Source organism: Vidua chalybeata, chromosome 10 (assembly GCF_026979565.1).
Source record: "Vidua chalybeata isolate OUT-0048 chromosome 10, bVidCha1 merged haplotype, whole genome shotgun sequence".
In the NCBI taxonomy this organism is placed as follows: domain Eukaryota; kingdom Metazoa; phylum Chordata; class Aves; order Passeriformes; family Viduidae; genus Vidua; species Vidua chalybeata.
This window is the reverse complement of record NC_071539.1, coordinates 21,709,057-21,733,087: the sequence shown is the minus strand read 5'-3', so window position 1 is coordinate 21,733,087 and position 24,031 is coordinate 21,709,057. Positions and strand designations below refer to the sequence as shown.

The following is a 24,031-nucleotide window of genomic DNA, read 5'->3' as shown; positions in this document are numbered from 1 at the left end:
GTGACTGACCTGCGACACCAGACGAGGCTGCGAGGGTCTCAGAGCCCGGGATGCTGCGGTACCTCGGTCACCCCAGGGATAAAAGCTGTTCTTTATCCCTCAGGGACGGCTCTAAGCCTCCCAAAAGCAAAGTCCTTCTCTCCAGGGCCGGGCTGTTTGTTTTACTTCAGCACAAACAATACCGAAATCTTCAATAAAACTCCACTATCTCATCACATCGCGGTGTGTCATGAGAACTAATATGTAATTTACACTTAACGAGCTTCCGTGCTATAAAGATGGATGAAGCGGCGGGAAGGGATGCGGGACCCTTTGGGGTGGGCTTGCGCTGGGGCAGGCGGTGAGTCTCCCGGGGAGTTTGTGGAAAGTCCGGTTCTCTCCCCCTCCTCGTCAGCCTCCTCCTCCTGCTCCCGCGGGGGTCTGGCCCCCTCCTGCGGGCGGCCGCGGGGCCGACGCTGTCCCGGTAAGGGCCGGCGGGGGTCCCGGTAAGGGCCGGCAGCCCCGGGGGGTCTCTCCGCCCGCCCCAGCTCCTGCAGCCGCCGCCCCCCAGCCTTGCAGCCCCGCGGGGCCGCCCCCGGCCCGCCCCCGGCCGGCCCTACATAGCGGCGGTGCCGCCCCGGCGCGGCCCGGCCCCGCTCCGCCATGGCCCCGGCGCTCCGGCTCTGCGCCCTGGCCCTGCTCCTGCTACCCGCCGCCGCCGCCGCGCAGGACGTGGCCGGAGGTAAGCGGTGACCGCGGCCCGCGCTCCTCGCCCTGCGCCCCAAAATCCCGGCCGGGCAGTTGCTTCGGACCCCGTTCCTGTGGGATGTCCGGTGCGGGATGCAAGTCGGCACCCAGCGGGTGCGGGTGGCCACTGGTCAGGGAGCTGTGGCCGCTCAGAATGGGCAGGGAGGCTGGCAGGGAAGGCCGTGTCCCTCGCTGGAGTTCCGCAGGGTGGGATCCGGTGCAGCCTGGAGCGTCCCTTGGAGTTCGGGAAAGTTGAGTGGATGCTGGAAGTGGAGCTTTGCTCGCTGCTTTTCCAGCTTCCACTGCAATGGGACTTCCATGCCCAGGGGAGCTGTGGCTGCCCCATCCCTGGAAGTGTCCAAGGCCGGCTTGGACGGGGCTTGGAGCCACCTGGGCTAGTGGAAGGTGCCCCTGCCCATGGCGGGGGTGGGCGGGGGGGTGGGACAAGATGGTTTTTAAAGCCCTTCCTACCCAAACCATTCTATGATTCAATGCTTTAGTCATGGTAACAGCTCAGGTGAGAGAGCTGCTTACCTTCCCTGACCAGGGGGCAGTCACTGGGCAGCCAGGCTCCTGCTGATGGCCCTTTGGAGGGTGGGGGAGAGTAGCTGGGGCAGCCTCAGACCAGGAAGAAGATGGGTGGGGAGCAGCGGGTGTTCAGCTGCTCCTTCTTAGTGGCTGGGGGACGGATCATAGCCCCGGAGGTGCTGCACCAGGTGGAGAAGAAGCTGTAGCAAAGGGAGGGGACGACTGCCTTCAGAGTGTCCTAAGAAGTCTGCCACCTCTTCCAAGCTGGGAACTGTTCTCCGTTCACTTCATTCCTCCTGTAGGCAGCTGTAAAAGCATTACCCAGGTGGCTTCCAGCACAGCAAGAGCTGCTGTCCTGTCTCTGTCCCTGAGGAGTGCAGTGCTTCCTGTGAGCTGTCTGGTCACCTGAAATGGGACATTTGGACAAACCAAATCCTGAAGGGCTGTGGTGTCCTCGAAGCAGCCCATTCCCAAACTGCCATGAGTGGATGCCTTTGACTCTTGACTTGGAGGATGATCCCCAGCTAGGGATGCCAGGAGAGAGGATATCCTGGGGGAAAGCAAAACCCAGTTAAAACCACAGGTTCTACTTTTGCCCACCACTGGCCTCCTGTGGTGTGGGAGGGTGTTTTGTGACTCCTGGTAAAGAACAGTCCTGCTGTGCTTTTTCGGCCTCAGTTGAAGAAATGGGGAAGATGCAGCTTCAGAGTGTTTAAAATCTGCAATCTCAGGCTCTCTGGTGTGTAAACACCCTTATCTGAGCTATGTTAATCAATTGCCCAGTTGTTTGGAAGGCTATACAGAGCATGTGACTGCTGACAGTGGGTCATAGCTGAGGGTTCCTGCCAGCTGGTGAGAGAAAATCCAGCTTTGCTGATTGTGAGAGTGGAAAACAAGCACCTCTGGGATTGATTTTTTTCCTGATTACGACACTGCAAAGCAATGATCCTTCATCCAGCAGTGAGTGGTCAGGCAAATTGATTTGAGTTTTCCTTTTAAACCACTGTCAAACAGGCTGCTGCTTAGACTCTTAAGCAGGAGTTAGTTTCAAATGGCTCATTCTTGAGGGCTTGGCAAACCACCCTCCCTGCAGATCTGGGGAAGCACACCAATGAATTGCAGGTGAAGACATTTTGCAGGAGCACTGCTGGGAGCTGTAGCTAAGCTCGGAATGGGGGCTGGACTGTGCCAACTTGTCCTGTGCTCAGGTTCAGACCTTTTCCATTCCCCTGCCCAGCTGGATGCATCCTGTGGGGATGCCTTCATCCATGGTGGCTCTGGTCCTGAGAGCCACCTGTGTCTGTAGAACTGGGGTCTTCTTCCTCTGCCACATGGGGGTGGAAACAGGTTTTGAACATGAGCACAGATTTTTGGCTGCAGTGCTGCTCCCATTGCCTGGACTGTGTCTTGCTGAAGGAAGATTTGGATGAACTGGCTGGGGTAGGGTACGGCCCTCATGTGCAGCAGGAGGCCTCCTGCAGGGTCTGTAGCTCTGTGTGTCCCCATGTGCTCCTCTGTTTCTCCTGGTGGCATCTTCTGTGTCTGGAGCTTGTTTGCTTGAGCTGCTCCATCATCTGGTGCTACAGGTCTGTATCGCCTACCCACTGCTTGCCCTCATCCTCATAGGGTCCCTCCAGACCAACTCCAGCTGTGTCCCCTGGCTGCCCTGCTGCCACAGTACATGCTCAGGCTTTTAGGGAAATAAAACCCAAGAGAGGAACTCAGAGCTTAGGGCTTTGTCAGCAGAGCAAGGCAGATGAACTTTCATTAGCATTTGGGCCTCCCACCGTGACACGGAGTGTGTGCTGAAGCTGGTGGCTCTTGCAGCAGCAGCATGCACTGCTGCTGGCCCAGTGGTGGTAGGAGCAGGCTTGGAGGAGCCCAGAGTTTTAAACCACTGCAGCTCTTCAAAGTCCTGAGATGTCTTTTTTCCTTCCTGCAGACTGTCACCAGTATACGAACAGGAGCTGTGAAGAATGCTTGAAAAATGTCACTGTGAGTAGCAGCAGTGAGACTCCCAACCTCTCACCATGCCTGAAAAAGTTTCCTTCCTGGAAGCAGGGCTGATCCCCTGCCCTTGTCCCAGACATGCTGCAAATTCCACCCACCTATGAGGGTGAGAGGGCAATCCCTCTCTGGTGCTCTGGAAGGAGGTTGCTAGAAACTGGGTGGGTTTTGTTGTGTGCTTTTTGATTGGAGTAATGAAATTGCTGAGCTGCTTCCTGATGGATGGGTGACGTGCTTGGAGAAGGGACTGAGAGGGCTGGGCTGGCTGGTCAAGTTCCCCTCCACCAGTCGTGCCATGGCTCTGGGTGGGTGCAGGATGTGTACTGGTGTCCTGCCAGTCCCTGCTGCCTTATCACAGATATCAGCAAACTTGAACTTGAGTCAGATCTTGCAGCTGATGTAGGCAGAACCAGTTTGACCAAACCCTTCTGAATGCTGGGGTTGGGGGTTGGAGCCACCAGGAGAGGACGTGCAAAGCTCTGCAGATGGTCTGGTAGTGGCTGGGCACATGCACACCTCTCCTGCTTGTCAGCTTTGTGTGTGTAGAGTGCTTTGTCTCAAAGGCTTTCTTCTTATCCCAAAAATAAACATAAAGGATTTGTCTTATTAATTGTGCAAGCCATGGTGGGATTCTTAAGGCTGTCCTGGGCAGGACCAGTAGTTAGCTCAGTGATCCTTTTGAGTCCCTTCCAGTTCAGGATAGTCTACGATTCTAAGCCAAGAGAAGGATTCTCAGCATCTTTACTTGCCCTAGAACTCTGCACTCCCCTCTCCTGCCTCTCCTGGTGTGATCTGTGCTGACACAGCTCTCACTCCTGAGCACCCTGTTGCGCTGGGCGACATCTGGTTCTCGTGAGCCAGCAGAGGAGGCCCTGTGCTGTGGCTGCCAAAGCAAAGCGTGGGTCACTGGCAGTGCACCAGTGACGCTGTGCTGCCTGGTTCCTGTGTTCTAGTGCCTGTGGTGTGCCAGCAGCCGGAGGTGCATGGAGTACCCCGTCCGAAGAATCCTTCCCCCAGCCGACCTGTGTGAGCTCCGCTCTGCGCGCTGGGGAGTCTGCTGGGGTAAGTGCCAGCCTGGGCTGGTGGCTGTGTGAGTGCTTGCTGCTGTGGGAGGTTCCCCTGCCTCCCCATCTCTCTGCCAGTGTAGCAATGACAAGCTGAAGGCAGTCAAGGTTCTGCAAACTCCCTGAAGAGTGGGCGGGGAAGCAGAGTATGAGCAGTTCCCTGCCTTCTGGCAAGTAGGACCCGTGAGGATTTAGCTACTACAAAATGCCTCCCTTATGCTTTGGTGTGATGGAGGCTCCAGACGTGGCTAGCGCCTGGGAACAGGCGTGGAAGGCTCTCTGTGGGCCTGTGCAGCCCTTCCTGGTGTCTGAATCCCAGAAGATCTCTCCTCTGTGGCTGGCATGTCACTCTGTGTACCGCTTCTGGCTCTTCACGTGGCTGCTGTCCCAGGTGGGCTCCTGGAACCAGAGGTGTGGTGACTTCTCTGGGAACCTGCGTGTGCTTCTAGTGCCGAGTGTACCGTGGTCCTGCTCAGCTCTTACCCACCTGAGAAAAAACCTCTTCTAAAACTACTCCTGCACATGCAGGTCTCCTCTGGGAGCTTTTTCTGGTGGACAGCTGCCTCTCCTCCCTGCTGCTTGTATTTTCTGAAGGAATTCTGGAGAGATTGGTGCCTTGTTTAGATGGAGCTTAGTGCATGTTCATGCTCAGACAGGAGCCAGCTTTTGGGGGCTGGAGCAGGAAGAAAGCAAGCTGGGGCCTGGTTGCTCTCACCCACCCCCTTGATGAGGAGCCTGGAGCTGAATTGCTGTTGCCTATCATCTTTTGTGCTCAAGGCTGAGCTCTCCTGTCTGCCCACAAAAGTTCAAACTGCTCTTATACTTGTGGAGGAAGAATCTCCTCTTTGTGAGCCCTGTGGTATGCTTTTCTGAAACTTCTGTAAGGCCTTGAAATACTAGTTTTGATGTGAGTAGCTTCACAAAAGGTTTCATTATAGAAGATCACATTCCTTAGCTTGTAAAACTTGCTGTAGAGGAGATTAGTCCTGTGAGAGATTAGCTCTTACGTGAGTGTGCATTTTTGGTGTGTGTGACTTGGCCTCTGTCATCAGCTGGAGGAGTGCCTGGTGCTCTGCCACAGACCTTTCTGTGTGAGAAGGGGGAGAGCTGAACCCCAGGCTCATCCTGAAACCCCAGAAGGGTTTCAGAAGCACTGAGGCTGCTGCAGGTTTGAAAACAATTTCAGTGGTGGAGTCAGCTCAGGCTGGAGTACCTAAAAGAGGATCTATTTAGAACAGATAAAAGGAAGAAGTTTCTTACAATGAGGGTGATGAGGCACTGGCACAGGGTTGCCCAGAGAGATAGTGAATGTCCCATTCCTGGAAACATTCAAGGTCAGGTTGGATAGGACAGTGAGCAGCCTGGTCTATTGAAAGATGTCCCTGCCCATGGCAGGGAGTTGGACTAAACAACCTTCAAAAGTGCTCTGAGCAGGTTCAGGTGCACTGAGATTGCTGTAGCCTGGTTATTGTGTGCAAAGTGGCTCCTAAACAAATATTTCCACAGGCACATGTCTCTGAACAGCCTGAATCACACTTGGAAGGAGCTCCTCTTTGTTGCCACCTGAAATCCTTGGCATCTCGATGTGTCAGTTTTGGCTGGTGTCTCTACTGCCATTACTGCAGGAGCTGAGAAGGATGAGCAGGGACCAGGGCTCATGGCTGCTGCCTCACCATGTTCCAGCAGGTTTTGTTCTGTGTGTGGGCAAGCAGATCCCCCCAGCCCTGGGGAGACATGGCAGTCAGGTGCAGGAAGCAGGACTTGGCCTTCAGCTGCCTGAGCAGCACTACTGGCCCCAAGCTGATAAATCCCAACAGATTTTGTTTCAGTTTATCTCTTGCCCAAGGACTTCAGACACCTCTAAGTGCTCATCTCATCAGAGATGACTTCTGAGGCTGGCTCCCATGGACAGTAATTCCTCCCTGTCAGAGGTTGTTCCTTAGCCCTGAAGCCTTCAGTTGTTGGGTTTTTTCCCTTGATGGTTACTTTTTACCTGGATTAGTGATTAAGATAACTTTGCTCCTGTTTCTGCCAGAGGAGTTTGACCTGAGTGCATTTGTCCTTGCCTTTCTTCATAGCCAGTAACTGAGCACTCCTGTTAGCAGGTACATGTGCTCAGCTGGTCTTTATTTGTGGGTACCAACACCAGGTATATCTACAGCTAACAATGTCCATTTGCTTTCCCAGGTGGTTGCACATCTCCAGCCCAGTGACTGAAGCTGCTGGTGACAGTAGCTGTATGTTCGTAAACAGGACAAGAGACAGTGGCTGTAGGATAAGAGGAAATGGCCTCAAGTTGCACCAGGGAAGGTTTAGGTTGGATATTAAGAAAAAGATTCTTCACTCAGAGGGTGGTCAGAGAGTGGAACAGGCTGGCCAGGGCAGTGGTAGAGTTGCCATCCCTGGAAGCATTCAAAAAACACAGAGCTGTTGCACTTTGGGGACATGGTTTACTGGAAGACCTGGCAGTGCTGGGGGAACAGTTGGACTTGATGATCTTTGAGTGCTTTCCCAACATTAAGGATTCTGTGATCCTATATCGTAACCCCAGGCAGCTGTGTCTGTGTGTGCTAAACACGTTTTTGTCAAATCCTTCAGTGAACTTTGAAGCCCTGATCATTGCAATGTCCGTGGTGGGAGGAACACTTCTGATCATGTTGGGGGTCTGCTGCTGCTGCTGCTGTTGTAAGAAAAAGAACAAAAAGCAAGTATCAAGGGGGTCCCCTGATTGGGGAGCAGCTCAGATGCAGCCATGTGCTGCTGCAGAGCTGAGTGCTGAGTGTACTAAGGGGCTTTTCTGTCTGCCAGGCCAGACAAGGATGATGAGAGAGCAGCCAGGGAGCGGGAGAAGAGGCGAGTGCGGCAGGAGGAGAGGTGAGTTTGTACCACAGGCCCTGAGGCTGCAGAATGATTTGGCTCCTGTCTGTGCCATCAAACGTGATGCTAGGAGGCACAAGGGGCTCAACACATGCAGTCAGTGGCTCCTTCAGCCCTAGCTCACACAGAAGCCTCATTAGGAATGTCATGCTGGGGTGACTCGTGGATGTAGCATCACAAGTATTGTGTATTATACAGCTCCCCAAGGACTGCTGACGTGTGGTCCCCAGAGCCACCCTGAGGTGGGAGGCTGAGCAAACCTGCCAGCCTGGAGCTCCCTTGGTTGGGAATAAGGAGCTCTGGCTCTTCTTTTTCCCTTTTGTATTGCCAGTTACTGACTCGTGGCTTTTCTGTTTGCCTCTCGCAGGAGAGCAGAGATGAAATCACGGCATGATGAAATCCGAAGAAAATACGGTACAGTGCTGACATGAGTGATTCAAACTAAGCTTTAGGTGAAGCAGCCTCTGTAACTGTGCTCCTTGCCATGGTTACAGCTGTAGATGAGACCTGGCCAGCAGGGAAAACATGGTCCCTGCTTCTCTTGGCTCAGAGTAGGTGTAGAGATGATGGGGTCATGGTATGTGAGCCCACACAAGGGTTTTTTTTCCTGGGCAGGGAAGAGGAAATGTATAATGTTCCCCAGAATGTGTCCTCCAAGCTTACCATGTGGGAGAAGCTGATTGAGCTTGACTGGAGGGGAGAAGCACAAGCTGGCAGACCCAGCACCATCATAATGCTGTTAACCCTTCAGGCATAGCCCTCCAGTAGCCCTGTGGTGAGCAAGTGGCTGGGGAGCCAGCAGCCTTGGGTGTGGGGCCAGGTAGGAATAAGAATGCCCACAGCTGCAGGAGCACAGAACAGGCACCAATCCCACCCCAATCCCTCTGGTCCTCTGTGCCAGCAGTGGTGTCTCAGTCCCCTGGGGATGGGAGTGCACAGCCTCCCTCCTGGGGCTGGACTGTCCCTCAGGTGAGTCCCATGGACCTGGGCCAGCTCTGGACCTACGTGAGAACACCAGCTTGGAAGGAAGCAGGGAACAGCCACTTGCTCTGTGCTGGGGAGGGTCCCTCCAGCCTGCACATTGGGGCTGCCAGGGGCTCTGCCAGTGTCTGGCTGTGGGGCAGTTGGGCTTATGCATGCTGCACCTGGTGGTCTCTGGCTTTGAGGGGGCTGTAGGGAAAGCTAGAGACCTTTCTTCTGCCTGCAGCTGCTGCCTGCAGCAGCCCAGGTTAGGCAAGATATCCCAGGGCTTCTGGATGGGCCAGCTCCTTTGGGGAAGAAAGAGCAGGCAAAGCTGTGCCTGAAGGAGCTCTTGGTGGAAGAGCACCAAGAGGTGCTCAGGAGGAAGCACCTGCCTGTGGAAGAGCTGTGCTCTGGGCTTGTCTTGCCGTGTCAGGGCTGTCTTGCTGCAGCCTGACCCCAGAGTTTGCAATCTTGTCCTTTGTGGCTGTTCTTCAAAAGTGTTGAGCTGGGAAAGCAGCAAACAGCATGGCACGTGGCTCCTTGCTAGCCCAAAAGCCAGCCCCATACCTTGCCTTGCTGTTTCCCAGTCTCAATGCAGGAGCAGGGAAGCAAGTCTAAGAACAATTTCGATTTAATTTGTGTCTGAGCTTTCTGCTTGTAAGTCCACTCTGACAGAAGGGGTGTGTAGAGGAGCACTCTGGAATCTTAGGCAGGCTACTTTACCTGGACTGTACATGGATTGCCTGGGAGAGGAGTTTGCCATCAGGTCAAGCTTCTCAGTGGATGTCTCCTCTTGTGCAGAAGGGGAGAGTTGAAACAGTGCTGACTGTGGGCACTGCTCAAATAAGAGCAGGTGTTTTGGGAGAGCTGCAGCTGGGAGGCTTGAGGATGCTTAAATGACAAAGAGTTGTTTCCCAGGACTGGTTTTCTTGCTGGCTGTGACCACTGTGGGAGCTGCTGTCTGAACAAATTTCTCCTCTCTTCTAGGCCTGTTCAAGGAAGAGAACCCTTATGCAAAATTTGAGAATTAGCATCTCCAGATACACCCACCCACCCTGGTGAACGGTGCCTTCTGCAGAGCCAAAAGTCTCCAGGCTTCCCCCATAGACCATGGTGCCACCGAGGATGACCCAAATGCTTGGTGGCACGATTGTCCCCACTACAGGTGCTTGGTGTGGCCAGGGCTTTGCTCTTGCCCTGCTGGTGCAGGAAACCGTGGTGGCAATAGTGGAGGATGGAGCATTTCTTCTCACTCCCCCCAGTGACTGGTTGTGGTATCCAAAGCAATGCACGTAACAGTCCTTGTCCCAGCCAAGGGCAAGAGCAATATCACACATCTCCCTCACTCCTGCCTCACCAAGAACACTTCATGCACACAGAGCTAGGCTCTTCTGCTCTGCCCTCCTGTTTTTTCCTTTTAGTATATGCAAAAGCCAGCAAGAGTTTCCTGACAGAAGGGTCAGCAGGAGGCTTTGGCTGTCACTCCAGGTGCCTGCACTCATCCCAGCACATTAGCAGTCCTCTCATAGAGCACAAGATTCTGGTGATCTGGTGCTTCCAGGAGGAAGGTCTTATGTGCACCTTCTCACTTGCAACTAATCTGGGGAAATGCCCCAACTCTCCTACCTCTCTGTGCCTTTCTAGAAAGGTGGTCTTGGGCTCAATGGCCACATCTGTTAGCAAGACTGTAAGTTTCAAGTACATTTGCAATATGCTGACTGCATATTAAACTGATTCAATTACTGTTCTGGTCTGAAAGAGTTTGATTCTGCTTGCACGGCAGGCACGGGTTGGGAGGAGTGGCTGATGGAGTTGTCACTGTTATGTGGCTCTGCCTCATTGGGAGTAGCTGGGGGAGGCAGAAGCAAAGCTGCCTCGGGCTCTTGCTGGGCTTGAAAGGAGGAGTCTGTTGCCAGAGGTGCTGAGTGTTAGGAAGAGCTTGGGATGGAAGTGAGGCTGCTCTCTAGGGAAGGAGCGGGGTGTTCTGGCAAGAGTTTGGCCTTTTGTCCCCTGGCAGCTGTAGGAGAGAGCCCCGGTGTATGTGGGGTGGCCTGGGGGCTCAGCCCGCAGCCCGAGCAGTGGGAGGGAGCTGGGGCGGGAAGGAGGATGGAGCTGCCTGCTCAGGTGCCTGCCCAGGCCCGGCCATGCACGCCTCTCAGGCCGGGAGCCCCGGCTGCTGCCAGCGCGCCCCAAGGGCAGGACTCGCGGGTGACTTTTAATCCAGATTGCCGCTGGCTGCTGCCACAGGAGTCGCGGGGGGGAGGAACAAAGGCACTGACTCTGCCGAGCTCTCGTGGTGGCTGCTCTCCCACCTTCTGCCCCAGGCAGCTGCGCTGTCCGGCAGGGGCTGCGCTCCGCTGCTGCCGGGCAGGAGCCGCGGGCGGTGCCGAGAGCGGCGGGTCCGGGTGTGCGCGGCAGGGAGGTGATGATTCACAGAGATCCCCGTTTGGCTGGAATCCCCTTGTGCATGGCAGATGAACTGTGGAGCCCAGGAAAGAGAAGGGAAAGAGCTGATAGGGATCCTGCGTGGGCTGGCCCAAAGGGCCTGTGGTGCCTCTGCCAGCCAAAGGTACTTGTGTCATAAATAAACTTGCTTTAGTAGGCGGGGTTAATAATGGTTAATTGTTAATGTAGTGAATAGTTGTAAGTTACAAAATTAAATATGTACTGTTAGTTAAGTGAGTGTGCATGGCTGTCACAAAGTTAAATATGTACTATTAGCTATGTGTGTGTGCGTAGTTGCCAATCAGGGGGAGGAGGCCAGGAGCATGGGAGAGTGATATCACCAGTTCAGCCTGCGATTGGAGGATCGACCAACCAATAGTGCCTCGTAGTTCCAGAATGATTGGCCAGGAATGCACCAATTTATAGACCAACCAGAGAGCAGAAAGAGGGCCAATCAACAAAGGGATCAAGAACGTACCAATCAGCAGCTTCCAGAGACTTTAACAACCCCCGGGTGCTGGCCACCCAGGGACTTTCTGTGGTCTTTGTACCCAGGGAAGCACCCTGTGTCCTGTGCACAGATATTTGTTACGATTTGTTACTCCGACTTGCCGCTGAGGTCCTGGGCTTATCTTGGGGCCTCGTCCTCAGTTGTCTTTGATTTTAATAAACAGGCCCAGGCTTTTTAAAATACTCTGGCTCTGATTCGCCTGTTTTTAACACAGGGAAAGCTGTGGGGGCTTTGTTTGAGAGCCAGCGATGTCCAGGGACAGCTGGTGCTAAAGCCTTTTGAGCTGCCTTTCCCCTGCTGGGCTGCACCAGGTTCCAGTCCCCCTCCTGCCCTGGGACTGGGACCAGTAAATTCTTTTTGGGTTCCCTGAGTGCTCCCACTGGCCCTGCTCCCAGCACTAAGGGCTGATGTCTCCAAACCTGTCAGGGATGGGGGACTCCTGCAAGCAAGTTCCTCTTCCTGAAACCCCACTTGAGACTGGCTCTGTCCTCCTCTGCTGAGCCAGGGCAGCAGAGACCTGCTGGGAGCCAGGATGGATGGTGGATGGAATGTGGCCATGCCCTGGAGACAAGCAGAGGCCGTGCCACGCTGCCAGGGCAGCACCCAGTGTCCCAGGACAGAGGCACTGTGTCCTCAGCTCTCATCCTGAGCTCGTCCTGAACTCCAGCAGCCTCATCCTAAGGGCAGCCTCCCATAGCCTGGGATGGAGCTACTCCTGATGTTTCTAATTCCTCCTGTGAAGGTTGCTTTGTTCAGGGATCACGCCGCTGATGCACTGAAAAGCTGGTGAACCCTTTGGCTTGGCTGGGCCATGGTGGGGAGGTGAAGCTGTGTCCTTAGGTGGCCAAGGTGCCAGCTCAGGTCTGGGAAGAAGCATCTGCAGTGTAACAGAGAGTGGAGCCTGGCAGCTAAAAAGACATTTCATGAGGATTAACTGTGCTTTTGCAAGGCTGCCACGATGGAAAGCTGTCCTGACTGGGATGGGGAAGCAGATAGTAATGGGGACATCACACCTGAGGAGTGGGACGGTGCCCCAGCACCTGCCGTGGGCACTAGGAGGATGCACAAGGGAACTTGGAAAGAAGGGCTTAATGAGATGTAACAGGGAGCTTGGCTTTGAGCAGAAGGAGAGTTCTGCAGCCCTGCACAGAAAGGCCACAAACAGCTGGCACTAGGCCAATTCCAACCATGTGCTAGGAAAGGTGGGACAAACAGCCAGCACTGTGAGAGGTGAAATCCCAGGGACAGACTGAGCTGTGACCACAGGCTGCCCAGCTGCAGGGGCATAACTGTGCTGGGGTGGCCTGCTGTCATCACAGCCTCTTCCCTTCCATTCACAGCAGGGCTATGGTGGCAGCAGCAGCAGCAGCAGGGCCCTGGAGGTGCCTGGTGCTGCAGAGTCTCTGCCAAACAACCTCAGTTTCTTTGCAAAGGGCACAAAATTATTCCAAGAGGTGGTGTCAGTGTGTAGTGCTACAATGGTATTTGCAGCAGGAAAATACCAGGTATATTTCAGGAAAAGTGGTGGAAGGGGCAAAAGATTCAACAGATCCTACGCTGTTTTCCAGAGCTGCTGTATTAGAAGGGGAAAATGCTCACTGGGGCTGATAAATGACCACCCAGACATTTCTCATGAGTTTGGAGAAAGCAGGAGGCTTGGGGGAAGCAGAACGTTGCAAATAAGCTCTGCCCTGTGAGGAAGTGATTTTAACTGTTGATACTGGTTTTTAAGGAGAGGATGTTGATCAGCAGCATGAAGCTGAGATAGAGGCTGATCATCAGCAGTGTAGCCCAGGCGTCCGTACTGGGACCGGTCCTCTTCCTTCTTGAGAGTGGCCTGATCAATGGGGCCCAGGGCACCCTCAGCAAGTTTGCTGCATTTCCTACAGTGGGAGAAGCTGCTGAGACACCAGAGGACCCAAAAGGACCTCAACAAGCTGGAGAAATGGGCTGATGGAACCTGCCGAAGTTCAACCGAGGGCTGAGCAGTCCTGCCCCTGGGGAGCTGCAGCCCCAGGACACGGCATGGAAAGCAGCTCTGCAGAGCAGGTCCTCTGCAGGTCCTGGTGGGTGTGACTGGCACAGCCCCAGCCCAGCAGGGACCGCCTGGAAGGGAGCTGGGCAAGCACGGAGGTGTGCAGGCCACTGCCAGGTGGGCTTTGTGCCACAGCACCTGTCTCTGTGGATGGGGGAGCTCCTGGGTGTGTCCCTCAGAGCTCTGTGATGTCACCACTCCTGATCACTATGACACCACTTGCGGAACTTTAACCACCAGCGTGGAGCAGAGCCAGAGCACTCAGGCTGTGACCCACGAGCAGCCGAGGAGCTTCCGAGTGCTGCCAGTGTCTGAGGAGCCTCTGTGCTACCAGTGACTGAGGAGCCTCTGAGTGCTGTCAGTGACCGAGGAACCTGAGTGCTGCCAGTGACAGAGGAGCCTCTGAGTCCCACGGGACGCTGAGGAACCTCTGAGTGCTGGCAGTGAAAGACAAGCCTTCGAGTCCTGCCAGCAGCTGAGAGGAGCCAAGCCCGGGAGCACCAATGGCGGAGGTCAGGCGAGAGCCATCAGCGCCACGAGCCGTCAGGGTCTGCCGCATCTGCGTGGATTTCCTGCAGAGCCCCGCTGCTGCCGTGGAGCCCTGCGGACACGTGTTCTGCCACGCCTGCATCCAGCCCCAGGCTGCCCCCGACGCCGCTGCCACCTGCCCGATCTGCCAAGGGCCCATCGGGGCCATCCGCCTGCTGCAGGGGCTGGACAACCGTGCCGGGGTGGCCCCGCGTCGCCCCCGCCGCCTCCATCCCTTCGTGCTGCGCTGGCGGCAGCGGCAGCAGCAGGAGGCGCAGGAGGACGCGGCTCCTGGAGGTGGCCGGCGCCGAAGACTCGCCGATGGGGACAGGGCACCGAGCCCTGTGCCCCGCCAGCGTCCCCGAAGAGAGATGGAGGACTTGAGAAGGAACGGGCTGGGATGGGGGCTGCCATGGGGAAATGAAGCGATGGCCGCAGGGGACAACCAGCACCGCCCCCGCGTGATCTGATTTGATGTGGATCCTCCGTGGCCCGTCCAAACTGAAAACCAGGATGCTGAGAAGGGCCTCGCCTGGTTTCTTCTGCCCGTTTGCGCATCTCTTGAAGACTGGGGGAGTGGGATCTGTGGGAGGGAAAGCATATAGTTGTAGAATCTTGGGGAGAGGGTAGGATATTGCTATTAGGATATTAGCTGTAAAATAAACTTTTTTATTTCATTTCAAGCATTAGAAAGCAGACATTCTTTATCAGCGTCGGACACACAGAAGGGTGTCTCCTTTAATCTGATGTGTGTGGTGAAAGTTCACAACATGGTATTTATTCCATCCTGAACATACAAATTCACTACAATGTGCTAACAAATACACAAACACCACTTTCCCAGAACTAATTTGCATGCATTCACCTTCTACTGGAAGACCTTTTTTGGTCCTGGAGGGCATCTAAAGGGGTGTCTGGTGGTCATATTCAACAAATGCTTCAATATTACAGGTGATCTTTCTTTGAACTTCTTTGGGCATGTACTATTGTTTTGTGTTACATAAGTTGCAAAAAACCCCTCTGTAGTCCTCTATCTGTTTCTCCACTGGTCCCAGCTACGTTTATCCTCCTTTGCGCATACCTTTACATCCTGTTACCTTTTTTTGCTAGTTAGTCCTAAAGCTCTATTCAGCAACTTCAGGGGAACCGAAAATTTCTAGTCTCTGTGTTATTTATCAATAATAAATTTTTCTTGAGCCTGCCTCTTCTAGACAAGTCTCAATACTTCATTTTCCAGCACAAAGTGCTACAACAGCTGTAACAGTTAATACAAGCAAGTACACACAATGGTTACGGTGACTGCCACAGAGGCATTACAAGGCCAACAAACACCAATAACTGGGGCAGCAGCAACAAACAGAAGCAGAAAACCAAACCAGCCTCTCTGGGCTGCAGGCACTTTCCCCTTCGCTGCAGTTCCGGGCACAGCCGGCAGGGGCGCTGCTGGCTCCCGGCGGGCAGGGCAGGTGCGGTGATTCCCCCGCGGCTGCAGGGGGCGCTGCGGAGCGAGCTCGGCGACCACGCGGTAATGGTGGCTTGACCGAGGCGGGCAGGGATGGAAGAAAGGCTTGCTTTACAATCCCGGCTGGTAAACGAGATGTATCAAACGCCACGGCTGTGGCGGGAGCCACGGGACGTCTCGGCAGGCAGGGAACGAAGAGCTATAGTGCAGGGAATGCTCGGAGCAGTGCCCAAGAAGCGGCAGGGGCGGGGCACATGTGAGCAGCACACGAACCCCCAAAGTCCTGATAGGTAAGCCCTAACAAAGGGGGTTAGGCAACCTTAGCAAATCAGGCTGTTTTTGTGTTAAGTCCTGGCTAATGGGGGTCAGGCAGTAGCCTCGGTGAAGGAGGCTGGGGTCTAGTTGTTTTTATGTCCTGATGCGTAGGCCTTGGTAAGGGAGAGTGGGCAAAACTACAAATCAGGCAATTGTGTTAAGTCCTGATAGAAGAAGGTCAGGCAAGTCACAAGTCCCGAGAAGGAGTCGGGCAAGTAAAAAGTCCTGCAGACATGGCAAGTCCTGACGAGGGAGGACAGGCACTAGCCTTGGCGAAGGAGGTCGGGCTCAGTTCCTCCCCCGGCCGTTATCCCTTTACCACCCCCTCCGGCCCTTTCACCTGCTTCTGCCCCTCCGCCACAGGGGCTTCCTTCACCCGCTGCACTCTCTACACCTTCACCGCTATGCACCCAGGTCCTTCTCCCTCTGTCTCCTCATCTCCGTCTGATTCCGGCACGGGAGCCCTCTGACCCAATAACCTCTTAATGAATACTGATTCTCCTCAGGCCCACGCTAGCACTAACAACTCTCGAGTGGAGAATTTGGTGTCCGAGGAAGGGCCCTACTGCTGCACTTGCTCTAAGACTTCAAAGCTAGAGAGGCTGTTCCCCCTCAGAGAAGTTCTTAGGGGGGGAGTACAGGGAGGTGTTGGTTTTGTAAATGCCCCGCTACCAGCCTCTGAAGTGAGAGGGTTCAAAAAGGAGTTAGGGAACCTTGGTGAGGACTCTGAGGGCATGGCCAACCAGGTGGATCAACTTTTAGGACCAAATATCTATACTTGGGGGGAGATGAATTCTATTTTGAGCATACTGTTTTCCCCAGAGGAGATTAGGATGATGCGGGTGGCAAGCATAAGAATTTGGGAGAAGGATAATCGACCCGGACCCCAAGTGCCCACCGGGGAGCAAAAATTGCCCCTAGTGGACCCTAATTGGAATCCTAACCAAGAGGCAGGAAGGAAGGTCATGATGGAGTACAGGTCATTGATAATTCAGGGAATTAGAGAATCAGTTCCCAAAGGAACTAACGCAAAACTTGCATTTGAGAGTGCACAGGAGAAGGATGAGACCCCAGCCAACTGGCTGAACCGCTTACGGCGGAATTTCCAATTGTATTCTAAGATAGATCCGGATAGCACGGAAGGTAAGGTGCTATTAACGGTCCAATTTGTTACCAAATCTCGGCCGGACATACGAAGGAAATTGGAAAATATGGAGGATTGGCAAGAGAAGGACATTAATGAACTGTTGAGAGAAGCATTGAAGGTGTATCTGAGGAGAGAGGAGGAAAGAGCTAAAGCTAAGGCCAGAGTTATGGTGACTGTAGCTAGGGAGAGTGTGGGAGTAAGTAATCCTGTGCCACCACCTAGGGCGAAGAAAGGGTGGTTGGGTCCACCACCAGGAACAAGCAAGGAGAGGTCAGTACCAACAGGGGGAAATAATGAATCTAGAGGAACGGAGAGATCTCAAGTCCCTCTGGTGAAGTTATTGCGGGGAGACTGGACACTTCAGGAGGTCTTGTAAAAAGCTCAGTACTGATGAGGCCATAGCCAGAGAACAGGAAGTTTTGGAAAAAGTCCTTAGAGGTGACGATCAGGGGTGTCAGGGGCTTTATACTTTAGGGGACCCGATGAAACATCTCGAGGAGCCCTTGGTAAATGTTGAGGTGGGACCCCTAAATGAGGAATTTGGGTTTCTGGTTGATACTGGGGCAGATAAGTCCTGCCTTAACAAATTACCAGAGAGAATGGTAATTGGGAAGAAATCTTGTGAGGTATTAGGGGCTGAGGGAAAACCATTTAGGGCTTCAATAATCGAGAATGTCAAAATAATGGGAAACTCAAGGCAGTGCAAAGCTAATTTTATCTATCGGTCTAAACTGGAGAAAAGCCTATTAGGGAGAGACTTACAGGTTCGCTCGGGGGTTGGAATTATCCCAAAGGAGGGAAAAATGGTAGTATAAATAATGAAGTTGTCCCAAGGGGATATCGTTGAGATAGATCCGAAGGTATGGGCTGAAGGAGGAGAGCGGGGGCTCTTGGATATCCCGCCGATAACCATAACAATGCAGGATGGCACACCAGCCATAAGGGTTAAGCAGTACCCCATTTCCCTAGAGGGAAGCAGGGGGCTTGCTACAGTGATTGAACAAGTGTTGCAGGAGGGGATTTTAGAACCTTGCATGTCACCACGCAATACCCCTATACTAGCAGTAAAGAAAGCTGAAGGGAAATACAGACTGGTGCAAGCCTTAAGGGAGGTCAACAAGAGGACCATTGCTAGACACCCAGTTGTGCCCAACCCATAGAGTCTTTTAAGCCGAATTCCAAGAGACCATGCCTGGTTCACTATTATTGATCTGAAGGATGCTTTCTGAGCGTGTCCTCTGGCAGAGGGGTGTAGAGATTGGTTTGCATTGGAATGGGAAGACGCAGATACAAAAAGAAAACAACAGCTTAGATGGACCCGATTACCTCAAGGGTTCACTGAATCCCCCAACCTCTTTGGACAAGCTTTAGAGAGTTTGTTAGAACAGTTTGTCCCCGAAGGAGATGTACAGATTCTGCAATATGTAGATGATCTAATGGTGTCCGGAAAGCAGAAAGACCAAGTTAAAGCAGCCAGTATACATCTCTTAAACTTTCTGGGGGAGAAAAGACTGAAGGTTTCTCAGGAGAAGTTGCAATTTGTACAATCAGAGGTAATATACCTTGGGCATATAACTGGGGAGGGGTATAAGAAGCTGAGTCCCGAGAGAATCTCAGGTATCCTATCACTTCCAGCTCCAAAAACAAAAAGAGATGTAAGAAAGCTCTTGGGCCTGTTTGGATATTGCAAGTTGTGGTTAGATCAGTACACGCAGAGCGTAAAATTCTCATATGATAAGTTGGTAGCCCCAGATCCTATAGCTTGGACAGCAGAGGATGAACAACAGCTAGAAAGCCTAAAGAATACCTTATCCTCTGCCCCGGTCCTGAGTTTACCAGACCTGAGAAGAAGCTTTGATCTTTTTGTGAGTGCAGAAGGAGGTATAGCCTATGGTGTACTCACTCAAGATTGGGGAGGTTGCAGGAAACCTGTGGCTTATATTTCTAAGTTGTTAGATCCAGTGTCTCGAGGCTGGCCAGTTTGCATACAGGCAGTAGCGGCTACAGCCACCCTGATAGAGGAGGCTCAAAAATTGACACTACAGGGAAAAATCAAGGTACATACTCCACATGACCTCCAAACAATTTTGGGTCAAAGAGCCCAACAGTGGCTAACTGGTGTTAGAATATTAAAATATGAAATAATATTAATGAACACAGATAATTTAGAATTGGCTACATCAAGTGCTCTTAATCCAGCACAATTCCTCATGGGAGAACCCACTGAAAATTTAGAAGACGACTGCCTGGAATTGATTAATCTCCAAACAAAAGTAAGAGAAGATTTAGAAGAACAGCCTTTAGCAGGTGGAAAAATTTGGTTTATAGATGGCTCCTCGAGAGTAGTAGATGGAAAAAGAGCCTCAGGATATGCCATCATAGATGGGGAGACCTTACCAATTAAGGGAAAAGGGAAATTACCCTCAAACTGGTCAGCCCAAAGTTTTGAAAGATATGCCTTAGAAAGAGGATTGAACTTGCTGGAAGGGGACCGGGGAACTATTTATACAGACTCCCAATATGCATTTGGAATAGTCCATACATTTGGGAAAATCTGGGAGGAGCGGGGTTATCTCAGCTCGAAAGGAAAAGGCCTGGCTCATGAGAATTTGGTAAAGTCTGTCTTAGAATGTCTCCAAAAACCAACAGAAATAGCTGTAGTTTATATGAAAGGACACCAAAGGGGGAACAACTTTGAAGCCAGAGGAAACTGACTGGCTGATCAGGCTGCAAAGGAAGCAGCTCTAGAATCAGGGGATTCAGTGAAAGTTCTTCAAATAGAACTTTGAAATAGAACACCTGAAGAGGAGAGAGGGAAAGGGGAACCAATTTTTAGTGAAAAGGAATGGAAAGCAATAAAAGAATTAAATTTGCATCAAGGGCAACGAGGGGAGTGGTTAACCTCAGATGGACGGGTACTTTTAAACAAAGCACTCGCTCGAACAATGCTCACAAAACTACACAAATTAACCCATTGTGGGGTCCAGGGACTATGTGACCACTTCCTGAGAAACACCCTGTGTATAGGTGTGTACGACCTAGCAAAAGCCATTCCAAAAGGTTGTTTCATTTGCCAAAAAGCAAATCAAAAGGTGATGAGAAAAGCTGTACCCGGAGGGAGGGAATTAGCCCTAAGGCCTTTCCAGAGCATACAGGTAGGCTTCACTGAGATGCCCCAGGTACAGGGATACAAACATCTACTGGTTATAGTAGACCATCTCACCCACTGGGTGGAAGCCTTCCCTACCAAAAGAGAAACTGCCCAGGTTGTGGCAAAGGTAATCCTAGAGAATATCATCCCTAGATATGGAATAGTAAATACCATAGATTCAGACCGAGGTCCACATTTTGTTGCCCAAACATTGCAGAGTGTAACCGAGGCCCTAGGAATAGAGCGGAGGTTGCACACTCCGTGGCATCCCCAGAGCTCTGGGAGAGTAGAACGGATGAACAAAACTCTCAAGAATGTACTAACTAAATTGACAGAAGAAACAAAAATGAATTGGGTAAAGGGCTTGCCGTTAGCGCTTTTGTGCATCAGAACAAGACCTCGGTCTGATATAAGGATCTCACCTTATGAGATGATGTTTGGATTTCCATTCCTATTAACATCTTATAGCACAGGAGACTATCTAGAGGGAGAAGAGGCTACTAGGAAATACCTAGAAGCTATTGGAAGAACTTTAGAAGGACTCAGAAAGAAAGGATACCTTTCCCAGACCTCCCCTTTGGACACAAAAGTACATAATATTAGCCCAGGAGATTGGGTTTTAATAAAATCTTGGAGTAGTGGACCACTGATACCTAAATTTGAAGGCCCTTTCCAGGCGCTCCTCGTCACTAATTTGGCTGTGAGAACCAGAGAGAAGGGTTGGACACACTTCACGAGGGTCAAAGGACCAGTTTCACCCCCTGGCACTGGAGCAGAGTCAGCGTCAGTTTCACCCCCTGGCATTGGACCAGATTCACCACCACTTCCACCGCCTAACCCAGGACAGGATTTACCTGAGTAGATTATTGTAAAAGGACCAATGGACTTAAAATTGACTCTCAAGAGGAAGAGTCAAAAATACTGATAAACTGATAAGAAGAGTTGTGTTTAGAACTGTAAAAGGTTTTAAACTAGTTGTGTATGTTCAAAAGAGTTCTGGAAAAAGGGTTACAAGTTAAGTGTTGAGTAATTCCGAGTGTTATAAGAAAAGTTTTTATTTTAGTCGAGTTCCCCCTTAACTAAATCTTAAAAGCCCCAGGTTAATCTTATACAGAGCACTCCCCTAGGTGAGCACAAATTGATAGGAGGGCGAGTTGAGAGGTTCGGCCAGAAAGGGACAGAAAAGACTCTACTGGACTCTGAACATCCCCAAGAGGCAAGGCCGGGTGGGCAGGCTGTAAGGATGGCTCATACCGGACTCTTGGGAAGGGTGGTAGTCATGGCTATGATGGCTAGTGGGGTTCTGGGGAGCCCAAGAGAGCCGTGTAGCAAGTGTTACCAGCCCCTGGATGAAGAGGAGGAAGTAAGCTCCTTACTAAGAGTCCATACTACCTTGAACCCTAGCTGCGTTAACCTCTCACAATTAATTCCTTGCCAAGAGGATGGAAAAACATATTGGATGGCCCGAAATACTGCCAGTTTTAGGCAGCCACTCCTAGGAGAGTGCCCGGTTGGAGAAGCCTGGCTGTGCTTTGAACAGAGTACCACCCAAGCAGGTCTGGTAGACTTGATTAAAGAAAAAGAGATAGTGAAAACCATAAACGAACACCATGATTGGGAAACACCAGAGGCAAAAATCTATTTATAGACCTGGCTGAAAGAATTGGCCACAAGCTAAACTTAACTAATTGCTGGGTCCGCAGGAACACGCAAATGTCTGAGGTCTGGCCGTGGGAAGGGGTTAGCCTGAGACCATTAGAGATCCTAAAGTGGAAACAAAATAACCCCGAATCAAGCATCCTCAAGGAAAGGGGAGCAGGGCAGTGGAATTTAAAAACCAGAATAATAGGGGAAGAATGCATTTCCAGAAGGGGAATAGAATACAACACCCAGGTGGGAAGGATGGCTTGCAAAAGGTATTTAAAAGTAAAAAACTCATTCACTCGATGGATCCCGAAGGATCCAAACAGGTTCTGGTCCCTAGAGAAAAAAGAAGGGTTTAAATGTATATGCAATCAGGCATACGGATTGCACGAGTGTGCCAAAGAAGGAGTAAACCCATTTTTGGGAATAAGAGAAATTTCAAAATATTGGGAATATCCAGCTAAAATTACCAATACCTTTTGGGAAGCCCCTGAACACCTATTTTGGATTTGTGGGACCACTGCGTACACTAAGCTTCCAGGGGAGCTGTACTATCGGAATAATAAAACCAGCCTTTTTTCTGTTACCCAAGGAATCGGGATCAAGTTTGGGAGTTCCCATATATGATGATTTAAGAAAAACTGGAAGGGGAAAAAGAACTGCAATTGAAATCGGGGGAGTACAAAAATGGAAAAGTGAAGTTTGGACCCCGAAGAAAATTATCAAAACCTATGGCCCAGCCACTTGGGCTCAAGACGGGTCCTGGGGCTATCGGACCCCGATATATATATATGCTGAATAGGATTATCAGACTCCAAGCAGTATCAGAGATGGCATCTAATCGAACCTCCCTAGCCCTGGATCATATTAATGACCAACTTACCCAAACTAGGACAGTAATTTATCAAATCAGATTGGCTGTGGATTACCTACTTGCTGATGAGGGCGGGATCTGTGGCAAATTTAACTCGTCAGAATGCTGCTTGGAGATCGATGACAGAAGCAAAGTTATTAGAAACATCTCAAATGAAATAAGAAAATTTGCATATGTAGGAAATCAGGAATGGACTCCCTTACTCAATTCCAACTGGTGGGATAATCTATGGTCTTTTAAGGGGAACTGGTGGAAGAAGGCAGCCTTCTTCACCGTATGCATCATTGCTGGTTTAATCTTCCTACCTTGCCTACTTCCCTGTTTAATTAAGATAGTGACCTCTGCTGTGCTGACCAACATAGAGACTGCATTACAGAAACCAGAAAAGATAATGAACCTAAACAACCAAGAACACAAGAATGCAGGAGAAATCTACGACCAATTCCAGAAATTAAGAAAAATTCATGCTGAGGAACCAGAAACTGCAAATTGATGCAGGCTTGTAATTCAAGCCTGATCAAAGAAAAAAGAGGGGGGACTGTTATGAATAAGAAACTGCTTACTTCTCAAAAGTTACAAAGTGTTACTTAATGGCCAATTGTTAAGTGACTGTTAATTACCCATTGTTCACCCCTGGTTAATTCCCCCTTGTTCAGTCCTTGTTAATTACCCCATGTTCATCCCCTGCTTTACCTAGTACCTATTGCTCATCTCCTGTTAGAAATCCCTTTCCTGTCGGCTCGGGTCTCACCCCTGCTGCTTCCTAGAAAATGGCACCCCAGACTGGGAGGAGGTGGCCAAGGTGCCAGCTCAGGTGTGGGAAGAAGCATCTGCAGTGTAACAGAGAGTGGAGCCTGGCAGCTAAAAAAGACATTTCATGAGGATTAACTGTGCTTTTGCAAGGCTGCCACGATGGAAAACTGTCCTGACTGGGATGGGGAAGCAGATAGTGATGGGGACATCACACCTGAGGAGTGGGATGGTGCCCCAGCACCTGCCGTGGGCACTAGGAGGATGCACAAGGGAACTTGGAAAGAAGGGCTTAATGAGATGTAACAGGGAGCTTGGCTTTGAGCAGAAGGAGAGTTCTGCAGCCCTGCACAGAAAGGCCACAAACAGCTGGCACTAGGCCAATTCCAACCATGTGCTAGGAAAGGTGGGACAAACAGCCAGCACTGTGAGAGGTGAAATCCCAGGGACAGACTGAGCTGTGACCACAGGCTGCCCAGCTGCAGGGGCATAACTGTGCTGGGGTGGCCTGCTGTCATCACAGCCTCTTCCCTTCCATTCACAGCAGGGCTATGGTGGCAGCAGCAGCAGCAGCAGGGCCCTGGAGGTGCCTGGTGCTGCAGAGTCTCTGCCAAACAACCTCAGTTTCTTTGCAAAGGGCACAAAATTATTCCAAGAGGTGGTGTCAGTGTGTAGTGCTACAATGGTATTTGCAGCAGGAAAATACCAGGTATATTTCAGGAAAAGTGGTGGAAGGGGCAAAAGATTCAACAGATCCTACACTGTATTCCAGAGCGGCTGTATTAGAAGGGGAAAATGCTCACTGGGGCTGATAAATGATCACCCAGACATTTCTCATGAGTTTGGAGAAAGCAGGAGGCTTGGGGGAAGCAGAACGTTGCAAATAAGCTCTGCCCTGTGAGGAAGTGATTTTAACTGTTGATACTGGTTTTTAAGGAGAGGATGTTGATCAGCAGCATGAAGCTGAGATAGAGGCTGATCATCAGCAGTGTAGCCCAGGTGTC

General features: G+C 51.6%; 2 protein-coding genes and 1 long non-coding RNA gene across 3 annotated transcripts; 1 reads left to right on the top strand and 2 right to left on the bottom strand.

Annotated features, from left to right (window-relative positions):
- Positions 1-619: 619 nt before the first annotated feature.
- On the top strand, positions 620-9,908 carry PTTG1IP (PTTG1 interacting protein). The gene is made up of 7 exons (XM_053952048.1): positions 620-721; positions 3,197-3,249; positions 4,215-4,323; positions 6,924-7,029; positions 7,134-7,199; positions 7,570-7,616; positions 9,153-9,908. The coding sequence occupies exons 1-7, from the start codon at positions 643-645 to the stop codon at positions 9,194-9,196; spliced, it is 504 nt and encodes a 167-aa protein (XP_053808023.1). The 5' UTR covers positions 620-642; the 3' UTR covers positions 9,197-9,908.
- LOC128793087 (uncharacterized) lies at positions 8,986-11,642 on the bottom strand. The gene is made up of 2 exons (XR_008432655.1): positions 11,541-11,642; positions 8,986-9,154 (listed from the first exon to the last, which is right to left on the bottom strand). It is a non-coding gene; the product is annotated as an uncharacterized LOC128793087 (long non-coding RNA).
- A 1,032-nt stretch (positions 11,643-12,674) lies between these two features.
- LOC128793250 (uncharacterized) lies at positions 12,675-23,141 on the bottom strand. Its single transcript, XM_053952379.1, has 2 exons — positions 22,337-23,141; positions 12,675-14,267 (listed from the first exon to the last, which is right to left on the bottom strand). The coding sequence occupies exons 1-2, from the start codon at positions 22,422-22,424 to the stop codon at positions 13,684-13,686; spliced, it is 672 nt and encodes a 223-aa protein (XP_053808354.1). The 5' UTR covers positions 22,425-23,141; the 3' UTR covers positions 12,675-13,683.
- Positions 23,142-24,031: the final 890 nt, after the last annotated feature.

Coding starts and splice junctions, on each gene's coding strand:
- PTTG1IP (XM_053952048.1), top strand. CDS start 643: ATGGCCCCGGCGCTCCGGCTCTGCGCCCTGGCCCTGCTCCTGCTACCC. Junction 722..3,196: donor CGCGCAGGACGTGGCCGGAG/GTAAGCGGTGAC, acceptor TCCTTCCTGCAG/ACTGTCACCAGTATACGAAC. Junction 7,030..7,133: donor TGTAAGAAAAAGAACAAAAA/GCAAGTATCAAG, acceptor TCTGTCTGCCAG/GCCAGACAAGGATGATGAGA.
- LOC128793250 (XM_053952379.1), bottom strand. CDS start 22,424: ATGTTTCTAATAACTTTGCTTCTGTCATCGATCTCCAAGCAGCATTCT. Junction 14,268..22,336: donor GATCCCGCCCTCATCAGCAA/GTAGGTAATCCA, acceptor TCCCTCCCACAG/ATCCCACTCCCCCAGTCTTC.